This window comes from Molossus molossus, unplaced genomic scaffold, assembly GCF_014108415.1.
Source record: "Molossus molossus isolate mMolMol1 unplaced genomic scaffold, mMolMol1.p scaffold_m16_p_14, whole genome shotgun sequence".
NCBI classification, from domain to species: Eukaryota; Metazoa; Chordata; class Mammalia; order Chiroptera; family Molossidae; genus Molossus; species Molossus molossus.
In genome coordinates, this window is record NW_023425349.1 from 58,093,628 (window position 1) to 58,110,502 (window position 16,875).

Consider the following 16,875-nt stretch of genomic DNA (forward strand, 5'->3'; position numbering starts at 1 on the left):
GCACTCCATAGCAGATATCATATTCTTTTTTTTATAGGAGCATAATACTCTATTATACCATATTATTTTAAGTGGTTTCCTATTCTGGACATTAAATTGTTTCTAGTCCTATTATAGACAGTATAGCTATAAAATCACCTTGTGTATGTGTCCTTTCATAAGGATTTTTGTTACTTATATTTGGGATGGATTTCTTTAAGTGGAATTTCTGGATTAGAAGGTAAACATATAGACAATTTTGCTGGCTTTGGCCAAATTCCCCTCTACAATGAGACAGTACCATTTTGTATTCCCCTTAGTAATATATGAGAATACTTGTTTTCCCACAGTTTATGAACATACTGTTATCAAACTTCACAAAATATTTTAAGTAGATCTGTATTTTAGAATTTTTGGCAAAAGTATGACATGAACTATAAGGTATGACCCTAATGCCAGAGATATGTTGGGCCTTAACAGTAGAATCAGAGAAATGCAGGTCTTCAGTAAGGGGGTATAGTTACATTACAAAAGTGTTAAAGGTATAGTATAAGGGGGCCAGTAACTGGATGGAGAAATTATGAGGAATTGGCTATAACTCTAAATTTCTGGGAGTATGAAAGAGAATACTCAGCATTAGCAGATTATGGGATGTGAGAATTCTATCTTGGATAACTTGAATTCCGGGTGCTTCTGTGACATCTGTGTTAGAATTGTAGTTGGATATATGAATCTGAAGAGGAAAATTTATAATAGACTGGAGCTTTAGAGTCATCACTCTATGTAGTATTAAGATATATGTAGCCCTGGCCGGTCTGGCTCAGCGGTTAGAGCATCGGCCTGTGGTTGGGAGAGACCCAGGTTCGGTTCCCGTTAAGGGCGCGTACCTCAGTTGCAGTTTGTCCCCGGCCCTGGTTGGGTTGTGCGGGTGGTGGCCACACGATGTGTCCCTTTCACGTCGATGTTTCTTTCTCTCTCTCTCTCCCTCCCTCCCACTCTATCTGAACAAAAAATGGAAAAATGTCCTCAGGTGAGGATAAAAAAAAAAAAAAAGATATATGTAGATGAAGATGCTCAGGAAAAGATGCAGAGTAATATTTGAGCACTTGGATGATGTTGATTTTGGTAAGAGTATTTTATATATGCCCCTTCCATGTTTATTTTTTTATATAGCAATTGACTTAACATCTCTTACTAGAATTAGAAAAATATACTTCACTTTTATGATTTATTTAGAGACTTACTATATAGAGAGTATATATACATGTAGATTATGTATACATATACTGTACAATATAATTCTGTTCTGAAATTGTACAAATTTAGTCCCAGGACAAACATAGCTTAAATTCTTATGTTCTGAAATATGGGGTGATTTATTTTACCTTATTTTCTATAAACATTTTGTATATAACTTTAAAATGCTCAAATTCTCTACTTGGTTCAAAATATTTCCATTCTTGGTATCTAATTTTAACAAACTTAGACAAATAAATGGAAATTTATAATGTTTTTGCCATTACAGCATTAAATATACAGATACATGATAATATGATGTCAAAATTTAATTTTCACAGTACAGCTGAGAAAAGAACATCATCTAAAAAGAGTTTTCTATCCTATATGACTTTTAAAATATTGAGGCAGGAAACAAATTCACAGCTTTAGAATTAGAAAGGCCCTAAAAGATCTAGATTAACTTCTTTGTTTTATAGGTTAAGAACGTATTGGTTATTTTTCTGACCAAACTAATATGAAACAATATGAGTATATAAATACCAAGTGTTACTCCAGAGATCTCTTAAGTTTACCTTTGGCCATTAAAAATGGAATTTAAATGGAAGGAGAGTAGAACCATAGACATGGCTTTGTACTTGTCACATTCTTTCTTTAGGATTATTTCTGTGATAATGAATATTAATAACTGATACTACTTTACAAGTTTTCTAATTTTAGTTTTTAAAACAACCATGTGAATACAGTTAGTTACCATTAGGCACATTTTACACATGAGAGACAGTCATAGAGAGGTTTTAGTAACTTTCTTCCCAAGGTTACACAGTAGTAAGAAACTAATAAAGTGGGAATTTAAACCCAGGCAGGCTAAAAACAAAACATTTTGAGTGATGATAAAGGATTAAAAGCCTTGCCATGTAAGTTGAAGGAAATTCATTTAAAATGTTTTTATTTAGGAGAGAAGATTGAGAAGGGGGGGGGGGCGGGACGAGTCAGGCAGGGACATCTTGACAGTCAAATATGAGGTCTGTCTCGGAGAGAGTGTATAGATTTCTTCATGGAACTTAGGCATGCAATGAATGAGTTCCAAAGCTTAAGCTTGTCTTTGGTCCAGTATCAATTATCTTTTCTTTTTAGAGTTAAAATGGATACTTCATCACTTACTGTCCGAGCAAAGGTTGCATGGTTATTTGAAACGCTTGTGGTAGAAGGGAAATATGGCACTGAGAGGGTAAAATGGGCCCCTTGCTAATTCTGGGATTTTTTTTTTTTTTCCAATTAACTAAAATGTGAAGAGACTTGATTAAATTGGGTAATTAAAAAGATCCCACCTAGGATTAATATTCATTTATTCTAAGTGAATTAGATATACTGTGAGATACCTAGGCCTGCATAGTACTTGTTTGATTCAGAACAACGAAGCCTAGCTACTAGAGCTGATTCCAACTCCAGACCCATTACATTTTGAATAGGCCACTCAGTTGGTTAAGGGTAACTGTCTCCCCTTAGTTTCTACTTGCTAATGCTGTCACACTAAGGAATGGCATTTAATTATTGTGTTCCTATATCAAACTTGAGCATGCTTTAGAATTTCTGAGAGGATTTGTGAAAGTAGAATTGCTAGGGCTTATTCCCAGAGTTTCTGATTCAGTAGATTCGAAATGGAGCATAAGAGTTTGCCTTTCTAACATGTTTCCAGGTGATGCTAATGCTTCTGGAGTGGAGACCACACTTTGAGAACCACCACTATAGTAGTGTAAGTCTGTGCCCAGTAGAGCTTTCCAAGAGCACAAACCAGATACTACTCATTTCTTTGTCCCTCTACCTACTTACTACCTACCAATACATAAAGGTACAGGTCTTAATTTTACAGAAACCATTGTGGACAGTTACATTGTTATCTTTGGTCTGTTGATACCAGAAATTAGGCCTAAAATTGAGTAACCTTCTAAAGCTTTAAATTCATGTCAGGATTGGTTTTATGTTAAGCTTACTTTTAGAAACAAAAACTAAGATTCTGCTGCAATTCTCTCACATGATTCTACTTTCTGATACATAAAAATTTCCAGATTGGTTTTGTTATGTTTTTTGTTTGTTTTGTTTTGTTTGTTTTTGTTTTTGCCATTACTAGGGAGCTGGCTACATGTAAGAAGTAGAATTTTTTAACATTTTTCCGGGGAAAATGGAGGCTATTGAAATGTACTGGGTTCATGTTCTTATTATGTCTTAAAGCAAATGGCAAAACTGGAATTGGTTTCAGGTTCAGGAAGAGGTCAGCATCTACTCCTACTAAAGTAATTCTTAAACTTGGGTTAAGAAAAGGTGGAGGAATAACTTGTGGGGTTTTTTAAATTGTGTTTTGTTTTGTTTTTATTCCCCCACCCCCGCTTCCCCCAAGCTAACGAAGAATGTCTCACTAAGATTTTAGCAAGAATTATTTGTTCTGGCAGTTAACATCATGAATAAGTATCACTTACCTTAAGTGCCATTAAGAATAATATGATTAGGTTTTTACATATGTTGTATATAATTTTAGTCTTTGGCAGTTATCGTAAGCAGTGCCCTATGATTCTTCTTTTTCTCTCCTCAGATATCCGGAAAGTGGTACTGTAGAAATAAATGTGAAGGATCTTCGGCCACGAGCTAGAACCACTTTGAAATGGAATGAATTAAATATCGGTGATGTGGTAATGGTTAATTACAATGTAGAAAGTCCTAGTAATAGAGGATTTTGGTTTGATGCAGAAATTACTGCATTGAAGACAATCTCAAGGTCCAAAAAAGAACTTCGTGTGAATATTTTCTTGGGGTAAGATTCTCTTCACTGATGCCTTTAAGAATGTATTTTTTAGGTGTTAAGCACATGTTCCTTTTTTTAAAGAAAAAATCTATGAAAGATGGAAATTTACATACTGAAGGAGACTTAAAAATAAATTCTTGAGAGTTTTTTATTAAGAATATCCTTAAATCTTCATACCTACTTTTGAAATAACTGAGTGTTTTATTAGCGAAATCCTTGTTTATCTCACAGAATGTTTATAGATTAAACCAAATAATATACAAGAGCATTTCAATAGTCATGGTTGCTATGAGGATCTATGTTGATATAATAGCTGTGACTGTCTGCCTTTAACTAGCTATCTGCTGGGCTTGCAAGACTGTCTTAAATGTTTCTTTATATAGTAATTTTCTTCAACTTACAGAATTTGACAAACTTAATGAAGAAAATTTAAAAGGTAAAATGTCACCAAAATACCAAATCACTCGGGTATTTTCATCATTAATTTTTAAGAAATACTCTTAGATGTTTCCCTCAAGTGATATATTACGATGCATTGTTTCACAGCTACCTTTTTACACTTAGGAAAATATCACCATCTTTCTTAGTCTGATTCTGCTGAATAGTTTATTGGATGAATAGTCACTAATTTACTTTTTTTTTCATACAAAAAGATTTGTTAAACTGTTTCCAGTTCTTTATTATAAATTATGTTTAAGTTAATAATCTTGTGTTTAAACACATATTTGTGCATTTCCTTTATTTAGAATGAGTCAGTTCTTAGAAATACATTTGCTGTGTTAAGCACTGAGGATTCTAGGATGACCTTGACAGTTTTCTTTTACATAAGGGAACCAGCCAAACTAATATTCTTGTCAAGTTCTGGTTAGATGGATTATTCTAAATTATTATACTATATATTTTATATAATATATAACATAATGGATATATTACACCTTTGGTAACATTGAGATGACCAATCGGGGATCAAGCATCTGCTTATGGTTAATAATATAAAGCAGGGGTCTATAAACTACAGCCCACTTGGCTTCCTATTGTTATGAAAGTTTTACTGGAACACAGCGCTGCTCATCCATTTATGTATTCTCTGTGGCTGTTTCTGTACTCAACAGCATTGTTGAACAGTTGCACCTGAGACTGTCTGGCTTGTAAAATCTAAACTACTTATTCTGTTACCCTCGATGGGAAAATCTTTGCTGACTCCAAAGGTAAAGAAAAAGAATGTTGTGTGAGGTGCTGAAAATAGCTTATATTTTAGAAAACAGTTGTAGAACTTTATCCAAACACAAGTGTGATTTTATTGCCAGAATTAGGATGTAACTCAATTACAAACTTCCAAGCCACTTGAAATTCTGATATGGATACAGATCATGAAGAAAAGGAGAGAAAATATATATATAAATTGGTTATATAGGGAGCCTTATAAAGTACTTGAGTTCAGGAAGTTCAAAAAAGCACGTGTACACAATAGGAGAGGATAACAATACATCACATTGAGATGAAAAATGGCTTGCTATTAAAAAAAAAGTTTCCTTGAGTGATTCTGAAGTACAGTTAGAAAGGAGCCACCCTGGTTTTAGGGACTAGAACTAAGAATGAGCAGAAATTATAGATAGGTAAATATTGACTCACTAGAGAGAAAAGTTATATGATAGTTATCCCAAAAGTAAAACACACTGTCCTATATAAAGTATTATGTTCTTCGTCATTTAAATTTTTACTAGACACATTAGGAACACAAAGCCAAAAAGGAGCCAGTATGGCTTGTGAATTGGATTTTTTTCATGGTTAGAAATCTTTTTCCTCACTGGAAATAGTGGGTAAATAGAGTGAAGGTATGCATGTATTCTGCTGTTCATAGACAGTTTGGGGTTGTTACAGACAGTGCTGCCATGACAACATATGTGACCTGGTGGTTCTGTGGATTAGTTTTTGTAGTGCACATCTTGTGCAGAAGTAGAATTGTGGGATTGTAAAACCTGTGCATCTTCAACTTTAATGGCTAGGACCAAATATTTAAGTGGTTGTTCTGGATTGTGCTTCCATAGCAATATAAGAACTCCCATTTCTTTGCATTCTCATTCACATTTTGTCATACTTGAGGTTTTGATAATCAGTTGGGGGTGTATAATGAAATAGTAGATCATTAGCTTTACTTTTTATTTCTCTGCCTCCTAATGAGATTGAGAACCTTACGTTTATTGGCAATTTGGATATCTTTGTGAGGACCCTGTTTCAAACATTGGTGTTTTGTTATTGTTAGTTGGGTAGTCTGTCTTACTGATTTTTAGGAGTTCTAATTGTGAAAACTTGACCATTTCAGTTATATGTGGAGAAAATATCTTCTCCAATTCTATGACTTATCTTTTCTCCTTGATGTTTGAATAGTGTTCTTAATTTTAAATAGTCAAGTTTATGAAAATTGTTTTCTTGTGTTTATACTTTCTGTAAGAAACCTTCTTGCTTAAGAAACTTTCGAGGATTGAGGAGCAGGGTCAGGGGAAAGAAATGGGTGAGGATGGTCAAAAGGTACAAACTTCCAGTTATAAGATATACAAGTTCCAGGAATGTAATGAGTACCATGATGACTATAGTTAACAATAGTGTATTGTATATTTGGAAGTTGCTAAGAGAGTAGATCTTAAAAGTTCTCATCACAAGAAAAAAAAGTTTTAACTGTGAGATCATGGATGTTAACTAAACTTTTTGTGGTAATCATTTGTCAATATATTCATATATCAGGTTATTATGTTATATACCTTAAATTTATACAATGCTATGTCAATTATATCTCAATAAAATGTAGAGGGGAGAATGGAGAAACTTTTCCCTACCCAGAAAGCATACAGACATTCTCCATTATTACCTTAAAAATTTTGTGGTTGTGCCTTTCTCTAGGTCCTTAATCCACTTGAAGTTGTTTTTTGTGTACAGTGTGAGGTAAGGGTTTAACTTACCTTGATTTTTTAGTATATGTGCTGCCGAAACGAGCACTAACTTACCAATTATCAAAAAGCCCACTTTTCCCTCATTGATCTTCAATATCACCTCATCACAAGTATCTTTATATTTGATACATCCATCTGGTCAGCATTCTATAACATTGATCTGTTTTGTGTATCCTTATATCGGTTACACACTTTCATAATATGACACAGCAGATTCTTAGCTTTGTATATTTTCATTTGAATTTTCCAGTCATCTTGGTAATGTCCACATAAAAACCATTGGGAATTTGATAAGTGTTACGTTGAATCTAATTCATAATGTGATTTCTCTCCATTTAATTAGGTCTTTAATGTATTTTTCTCAAGTTTTTATTAGGTTGAACCATATGAAATATGCTTTTGTAGGTTCAAATATTTAAATGTTGGCAATTATTATGGTTCAACCTGATAGAGATTTGATCTTATATATTCTTTGTTATCCTTATTTAACCTTAGGTACTACTTATTGTTACTGTAAATGGTATTTTATTTTGTTTTTCTCTTTGTTACTGGTATACAAGTAACTTTTAATCTTGGATACAGGAAAGTTACTAGATTTACTAATTTTAATTTACAAGTATATTTTTTTTGAATTTTTTTTTCTTTTTTTCTCCTCACCTGAGGACATTTTTGCATTTATTTTTAGTTAGAGTGGGATGGAGAGGGAGGAAGAGAGAGAGAGAAACATTGATGTGATAGAGATGCATCTAGTGGCTGCCACCCACACGACCCCAACCGGGGTTGGGGACAAACTGCAACCGAGGTATGTGCCCTTAGCAGGAACCAAATCCGGGACTTTGGTCTGCGGCCCAACGCTCTAACCGCTAAGCCAAACCGGCCAGGGCTGTTTTTGAATTTTTATAATTATAATTCTGTGGATGACATTTTTGTTTTGCCCCTTTATTTGATTGCTTTCTCTTTATTCATCAGTTACTCTTTAGTACATTGTTGAAAGGAGATATTGATAGCATGTTTGTTTGTTTTTTCCTCCTGCTCTCCAAGAAAAACTTCCAAAATTCATCATTAACTAGTTTAATACAGGTATTTTATGCATATTCTTCCGTGGGTTTGTTTGACAATGTTTTGTATAGGATTTTTATATTTGTGTTGAGTGAAATTTGCATGTTAATTTTTCTATGTAGCTGTCCTTCACGAATGATGCTGGTTTTATAAAATAATTTGGTAGAATATTATTTTTCTATCTTATGGCAGGGTTTTGTGTCCTTTTCTTCAATGTTTGTTAGAATTTCTCAGTAAAGTCCTCTGGGGCTGAGTTTCTTTGTGAGAAGGTTTTTTAAGATTGATTCAATTTCTGTGATGATCAAAGGACTATTTGGATTTTCTATCTCTTCTTAAAATAGGATTTAATTTTCTAGAAACTTGTCTGTTTTATCTAAATTTCAGTTGATTGTCATATTTTATTTGGTAGCCTCATCTTTTAATGTGTAGAGTCTTTGTTGTGATGGTCTCTTTTTTATTCTTGAATTTAGTATGTGACTTCTTAATCTCACCAGAGGTTTATTAGTTTTATTAGACTTTTGCAAAGAACTGTCAGCTTTGATCTTCTATTGTATTGAAGGTGCAGTGGAAGAAGCAAGTAGGGATGATTTTTAATCTCTTTGGAGATTTGATAAGGGAATTTGGAGTTAAAGTTCATGGTTTTGTTTTTTTTTAATTTGTGAGTACCAAAAAGTGACTATGCTTAAACTGTTGAATTCTAGTTATCAAATTCTATTTTAACTTTTATTTTTTCTATTTTAGAGAATTCAAAACAAAAGTTTATAGTCTAAATGTATTTTTCAAAATAATTTGTTCACTTATTATGGTAATGTATGTTATATTTAGTATCACAGGAAGTCATACTAGTTTATATACTCATAAATAGAATTTGAATCCTATAGCAAAAAATAATTTGTTTTACTGTAACACTGTAAATGTACTTACTTGATTTTCAGTGTCATTTTTATAGAGTTTTATTTATTTACTAAATTTTATTCATACTTGTTTATCATGAAATCTCTTTAGTCATAATTCTTATCATTGAATGTACTGTTATTGTAGAGTACAAATTAAGTGTCTATATCAAGTTATAAATCAAAGTTCACTGTATTCCAACAATGTTGGCCTTCTTGTGTTGCTTAATCATATAAACATGCTCTTGCTTCAAGGCCTTGACATTTGCTGTTCCCTCTGCCTGGTCTTCCACACATGCATTCATTTGGCTCACTCTGTCTCTTGTTTTAGTTCTTTGTTCAAATATCACTTGGAAAGAGGCTTTTTTTTATCACACTATGTAACATCATATATACATATCAGGCATAAGTTACTTAAATTTTCCCTTACTTTGATTTTTCTTTATAGTATTGATTATCATGACATTTATTTTTCTTGCCTTACATTGTAGGATTGGTTTCCTGTTGTTGCTGCAACAAATTACCACAAACCCAGTAACTTAAATAATAACACTTATATTTTATAGTTCTCTAGATCAGAAGTCTTACATGGGTTTAATCGGGGCTAAAATCAAAGTGTCAACAAGGAGCCCTGGCCTGTTTGGCTCAGCAGTTAGAGCATCGGCCTGCATACCAGTGAGTCGCAGGTTTGATTCCGGTCAAGGGCATGTACCTCAGTGGCGTTCATTCTCTCTGGTTGGGTCATGTGGGAGGCAACCAATCAATGTGGCTCTGTCAGGTCGATGTTTCTCTATGCCTCTCTCTTTCCCTCCCTCCCTTCCTCCCACTCTGTCTGATAATAAATAGAAAAAATATCCTCGGGTAAGGAATTAAAAAAAAAAAAAGCATCAGCGAGGATCTGTTCTTTTTGGAGATTCTTAACGAGAATTCTTTCTCTTACCTTTTTCGTATTTTAGAGGCCTAATTTCTTGGCCTATGGCCCACTTCCTCCATTTTCAAAACCAACAATGTTATCTCTTTCAGATTATCTTTTCTTCCCTCTTCTACTTTTAAGGTCCCCTGTGATTACATTGGGCCTACTTGGACAACCATAGTTCAAGGTTATTTATTTAATCATACCTGCAAAGTCACTTTTGCCATGTAAGGTAACATATTTATAGGTTTCTAGGCTTAGGACATCGACATCTTTGAGGCCTATTCTGCCTCTCTTACCACTGGAATAGTTAATGCCTTGATTTTTGTTTGCTGCTGTGTGCCAGGTCCTGTTCTAGACACTAGTTTCAATGGGTTTTCAGTAACTGTAACATTTAATAGAATTGGATATTGACAGTTTTTCATATTTTAGTATCTCTGAAATTAGGATGTATCTTAAAATTGCCATTGGACTGACTGAACTTGGGTTCTTTTCAGAGATTTGAGTTTGTTTCTGCTAGTCATCTTGGGAGTGCCATCCAACTTGAAGTCAAATTTTCTGTTTGAGAGCTTTTTTAGACCACACTGGTAGTGCAATTCATATCTGCAAAGCTGCATGAATCATATCTTGTGGTTCAATTCTTAGGGGATACTTTTTCTCCTTATACCCAGTGGTAATACTGAAATAGGCATATTTGCTTTCTGTCTCTTATTGTAAGGTAATATATCACATTTATCTTTAACTATGAGAGAAGCTGTTTGGCATTCTAGCTTTATTTGAGGGTCCTTCATCTCTGGCTTTTTGCTTTCTTGGGATTTTATAAAATAATGTATCTCAGTTGTTGGCTTCCATTTTGTGTCCCAATTGATCCTTAGACTGCCTCATTACAGTCCAATTTCTTTTTTTTAGTACATAAAATAATGTTATACAACTGTTGGTTTATTAGATTCAATGAAATATGGTATTTCTTGAAGGAATGAATTGCCAATTTACACATTTTGTTTTGATCCATGACTTGATCAGTTTTGTTTAGAGGAAGTGGGTGAGATAAGCCTTCAACTAAAATAATATGAGTGAAGAAATGAATTTAGTTTTGAAGCACTTTTTTGTGATATTTATTGAAGTTCTTAAATATATGGAAGGTTTCTGTCTCTGGATAGAATGGAATAACTGGCAGTAAATCATCATTCTTATCTAAAATTCTAGAATAGCCAGATCAAATATAGTTATCATCTGTTCGAAGCAGCATAGACAAAAGGAGAACTTACTGGGGCTATCACTCTAAAGGAAAAACCTTAAAAGGCAGTTGGCCTTTGTAGTTGCTTTTTGCCCCGGGGACTCTGTAAATTATGGATGCAGTACAAACCTAGTTTTGCACTGGGGACAGGCTAGAGGTAGAATTCAAAGCTTTTGGCAGATATTTGGATACCTTAGTTGAAAACTAGATGGCTAAGGCAAAGAGGTAGACTAAATCCTACCAAGACTGTAAATCAGTAATACATAATATCTTTTGAGCAGAAGGAAAGTTGTACCTTCTATATGGTAAGACAACATCTGAAGCCTCAAATGTTTTACATACACTGCCATGGAGCCAAAAATACTATGCTACCAAAAGACAAGACCATATAATCCAAAACCAGAAGAAAAAACCAACTGTAGTAATAGACTCATTGGTGATATTGATAAATCTGTTATCAGATAGGGACTTTAAAGTAATTGTGATTAAAATGGTCAAGAAAATGGATGAATTTCAACAGAGAATTGGAATCTATAATATCATGGAGATTCTAGAACTGAAAAATATAGTGTCTGAGAGAAGACGTCATTAGATTGACTTAACAGCAGATTAGATACAGTAGAAGATAGGATTAGTGAAGAAAAGGTTACATCAATGAAAAAGATTCAACTTGGAACATGGAAACCAGCAGAGAATAGACTTTGGACATATGGAACTTGGTGAAAAGGCATGCATTACATTTTATTCTAGTTCCAAAAAAAGGAGAGAGTAGGGTAAAAATAAAATATTTGAAAATATAGTAGCTAGAATTTTTGAAAATTGATAAATAGTATCTGCCCAGATTGAAGAAATTCTATGAATCCTAAACAGGATGATAAATAAAACAAAGCATGCAGTGTCATGTCCGTAACAAGGCTGCTGAAAGCTAAAGATAAGAACGAAGGGAAGATGACTTACTGTGAGCTGGAAGACAATGGAATGGCATCTGAATACACTGATAAAATATTCTCAACTTAGAAATACATTTCTAATGAAAATATCTTACAAAATTAAGCTGAAATAAAGACATTATCAAACCAAACCTGAGAGAATTCACTGCTAACTGACCTGCACCAAAACAAATACTTAAAGGGAGTTCTTTAAGCAGGAGATCTCAGCTAGAAACATGGAAATACAGGAAGGATTAAGAACAAAAGAAGGGTAACTATATAAGTAAAGTACAAATAGACTATAGTCGACCCTCATTTGTCACAGTTGATCAGTTCCAGACTCTACCTCTATAAATGACTTTCAGTGAAGTAGGATTTTTTATTTATATACAGTCGTCCCTTGCCACTTTGCGCTTTGACTTTCGAGGCTTCACTCTATCGCGGTTTTTTCAACCAGGCAACACCTACAACTGTTTAGGGTGATTTGAAAAAACCGCGATAGAGTGAAGCCGCAAAGTCGAAGCGCGAAGTGGCAAGGGACGACTATATTCAAACCAATAATAGTGAAGTTTCAAATATGTATAGATTAAAATGCATGACAACCATGCAAAAGATGGAGTTGGTAAATGAAGTTGTGAAATTCTAACATGATCAGTGGAGTAGTGAAAGTAAAACTTAAAATAGTTTGAACCACTAAAAATTAATAAAATGTTAGCAAATGAATAGAGTACAAACAATAATAAGTATTAGAAAAATTCAAAAGAAGGCAGTTAAAAGAGTAAAAGAAACAAAAAGGTAGATAAAATAGAAAACATAGTATAATGGTAGAAAGAAACCCAAATATATCAGCCATTATATTAACTATATGTAAACTAAATGTTACAATGACAAACAAAAAAAATCAGCAGACTAGATTAAAATGAAAACCAAACCCATATGCTGTTTGTGAGAAAGACCTATGAAGTCATAAAAGTTGAAAATATGAGAATGAATTAATTCTAAGAAGATGACAGCATAGATTTTTTTCTTTATTGATATTAGAGAGAGAGAGAGAGAGAGAGAAACATTGATGACAGAGAACATCGATTGGCCGCCTCTGTATAGGCCCCACTGGGGATTTGGCCCACAACCTGGGCATGTGCCCTGACCGGGAATCAAACTAGCAACCTCTTGGTACATGGGTCGATGCTCAACCACTGAGCCATACCAGCTGGGAAACACCATAGATTTTTAATCTCCCTAGATGTCCTTATATAAAAACATAGAGCAACTAAAATAATCCAAAAAACTTATGGGCAACATCTACAACTGTTAGGATGATTTGGCATTTTGCACAAAACACCAAAATAGTTGGTGGGATAAACACCTGAAAGCTATAAGACCTGTGTGGTATCAATGTCTGTGTAAGAGGAAGGAGAGGCTGACTACAGGGTATAATGATGAATCCAAGAACTCTAATAAGTTAACTCAGCAAGCTCTTTTGAGAATAGCAGCTTAGTGGCCATCTTTCAAAATGACCCCCAATAATTCCTGCTTCCTGGTACTCACATGTTGCATAGTTGCCTTTCATATATTCTATGGTTGCTCTGTGTGACTAACAGGATAAGGCAGAAGTGATTGTATACAACTTCTGAGATTGGGTTATAAAAACATTGAAGCTTCCATTTTGGGCTCTCTCAGATCACTTCCTCTGGGGGAAGCCAGCTACTGTGTTGAGAATTCAGTCTTTCCCCAGTTTGAGCCTTTAGATGAGACTGCAACCCTGGTCAGCAGGTTGACTGAAACCTCGTGAGAGATCTTGAACCAGACCTACCCAGCTAAGCCTCTTCCAAATTCCTGATCCACCAAAACTGTAAGGTAATCTTTGTTTTATGCTACTAGTTTTAGGGCAATTTATTTGTTATGCAACAATAGGTAATAATACAATTGAAGCTAAAAGGAAGTAGGCACCCCAGTTTGGGTGAGTATAAGCAGTTTGCAGTGAGGTCTGTAGGAATTAGACCTCTATGAACTCTCAAAACTAACTAAAGCTCCATTCCAAGACAAAGCCCTATATTGAGAAGAAACTACTGTGAATGCACTCCAAACTGAATAGAACAGAGACAATGAAGACCAAGGAAAAAGGGATCCAATTAAAAATAGGGGAGGGGCCCTGGCCAGTTTGGCTCAGCGGTTAGAGCGTCGGCCTGCGGTCCGGAGAGACCCGGGTTCGGTTCCCGCTAAGGGCACGTACCTCGGTTGCAGTTTGTCCCCGGCCCTGGTTGGTCGTGCGGGTGGCAGCCACTCGATGTGTCCCTTCACGTCGATGTTTCTCTCTCTCTCTCTCCTTCCTCTCTCTCCCTCCCACTCTATCTGTACAAAAAAATGGAAAAATGTCCTCGGTGAGGATAAAAAAAAAAAAAATAAAAATAAAAAAAATAGGGGAGGGGAGCCCTGGCCAGTTTGGCTCAGCGGTTGAGCGTTGACCTGCGGACCAGAGAGTCTTGGGTTCAGTTCCTGCTAGGGGCATGTACCACACACAAAACATAAATTAAAAAAAAAAAAAAAAGTAGGGGAGAGGAATAGAGCCAGAGATTTCAGGAAATAAACTTCCATAATGTCTTTTTAAAAAGTAATTTTTGAGTCCTAATTTACATATAGTAAAATGAATATTAGCAAGTATATATACCTGTGCCACCACTGTAATCCAGATATAGGACATTTTGATCACCCCAAAAAGTTCCTGTGGGCTCCATTAAAGTCACCACCACCACCACCACCACCTTCAGCCTTGACTCCAGACAACTACTGATCTGATTTCTGTCTGGTTGGATTTTAGCTGCCATAGTATTTAATGCTTTAAAAAGCAACAAGAAATAGAGTGAGCTCTGTGGAACTCTAGCTATATACTAGCAAAGTTAAGTGAAATTATACCCTCTAAAATTTCAAGAAAGTCAATTTTATAAAAAAAATAATAATAATGAGCCCTGGCCGGTTTGGCTCAGCGGTTAGAGCATTGGCCTGAGGTCTGGAGAGACCCGGATTCGGTTCCCGCTAAGGGCACGTACCTCGGTTGCAGTTTGTCCCCGGCCCTGGTTGGGTCATGTGGGTGGCAACCACTCGATGTGTCCCTTTCACGTCGATGGTTCTCTCTTTCTCCCTCCTACTCTATCTGAACAAACTATCAAAAAATGTCCTCAGGTGAGGATAAATAAATAAATAAATAAATAAAATAATGAAATAAGAAAAGACAAGAATTGATGTCAAATACCATACAAAATTAGAAAAAAACAAGAAGGAACTAGGATAGCACCCTTACAATGAAAGTATCACAGAAAGACATGCGTGAGTCAAGAAAACCTGAGCCAAGGATTTTAAGTCTAGCCAAACTGGCCTTCAATATAAAGGTTGGAGGCAACTCATTAACTTGTTAGAACTAAGGAAGGCATTGTTTTCTTGAACACTTCCTGGGAAATCTAGAGAACTAACTTCAGACCACTGAGATGACATGAGAATTTGACAAAGAATGGTTGTAAAAATTAAAATATTGCTATACTTAGAACTAGGGCTAAAGGAGATATAGAAAGGAGGAAGTATAATATGTATGTAATTGTTATATGATCTGACACTAAATATAACTAAGACATAGGGAAAATATACAGAAAAATTTTAAAGCATTTTCAGTCATAATGACAGCTGGTGAGAATGTCTTGTTTATACTTTGGGATAAAGCAAATAAGTATCTGTAGCATTATAATTTAGGGATCATTGGTGTATTTTCTGATTAGAGAAGAAGGAGAAACAAATATAATTGTTTGTTTGTTTTTTAAAGTAAATTCACCCTTTAGTCCTGAATTTTGAACAGAAAGCTTATATGAACTCATGAGGTATTTTGTATGTGTTAATGTGTTGTTTCAGTTCTATAGCTCTGTCCACTGAAATATCAATCCAGTTCCAAACAAGCTTTTCTAGTCCCTAAATTATGGTCTAAATACCATGTGTACCTAAAAGAAACAAGGCTTCCTTAGACATAAGTCTTCAGGCTAGGGGCAGAAAACATACAAGATGAACTCGGAATGTGTTGTCTTATAAATAATAAGGAAGCCCACAAATGCTGCAAAGTTCTTGTCAGAAAAATTTGAGAGTCAACTGGAAGATCCCATTGGCCAAAGATGAGACTATTTGAACATTAATAAGGAAAATAACTACAGAGTATTGAAGCACTTTAAATATGTGAATATCTAGTAATATAGAAACTCATGGGTCACCTCTATAGGATGTTAGAGGAACTATTTCTTTTAAAATCTGATAAAGTATTTAATCTACATTTGTTATATATATATATGAACTATACCACTGAGTCAGCAAATAGTTCGTGATGTTGAGTTTCTCTGTATGGAATTATTCCAGCAAATAAATGAGCAGGAAATGATAGAACTGGAATATCAACATTTTCTAACCCCCAGTGAATTAATCTAGGCATTGAGCATCTGTGGCTGCTGTCATCATAGGAAAATGCAACTAAATAACTAGGTGCTTCCTGATGGAAATAGACTTTAAATAGTTCTACCGAAAAATGAACCTGGATTTGATTATGCTTTTTGAAGCCAGGTTTGACAAAAACAATTTTTTTTGTAAAGGTCCAGATAGTAAGTTGTTTAAGCTTTGGTGGCCAGGTGGTCTCTGTCAAAACTATACAACTCTGCCATTGTAGCAGGAAACCAGCCATTGAGAATACATAAATGAGGAGGCGTAGCTATGTTTCTGTAAAACTTTACTTACAGAAGCAGGCAGTGGACCAAGTTTTTTGACCACTGCTCTGGATCCAACTACCAATTTACTGGAAATACAAACAGAAAAAACTAAACTACGCTTTGGGACTGTAAATGTCAAAATCAACAC

General features: G+C 34.8%; 1 protein-coding gene across 3 annotated transcripts in view; it reads left to right on the top strand.

The window, feature by feature from the left end:
• The window catches only part of UHRF2 (ubiquitin like with PHD and ring finger domains 2), an 88,286-nt gene that overhangs the window by 38,068 nt on the left and 33,343 nt on the right, over positions 1-16,875 (top strand). For all 3 annotated transcript variants that reach the window (XM_036260453.1, XM_036260455.1, XM_036260454.1), the window contains exon 4: positions 3,806-4,024. In XM_036260453.1, coding sequence (XP_036116346.1) covers positions 3,806-4,024 — 219 coding nt within the window. The remainder of the gene's footprint in view (positions 1-3,805; positions 4,025-16,875) is intronic.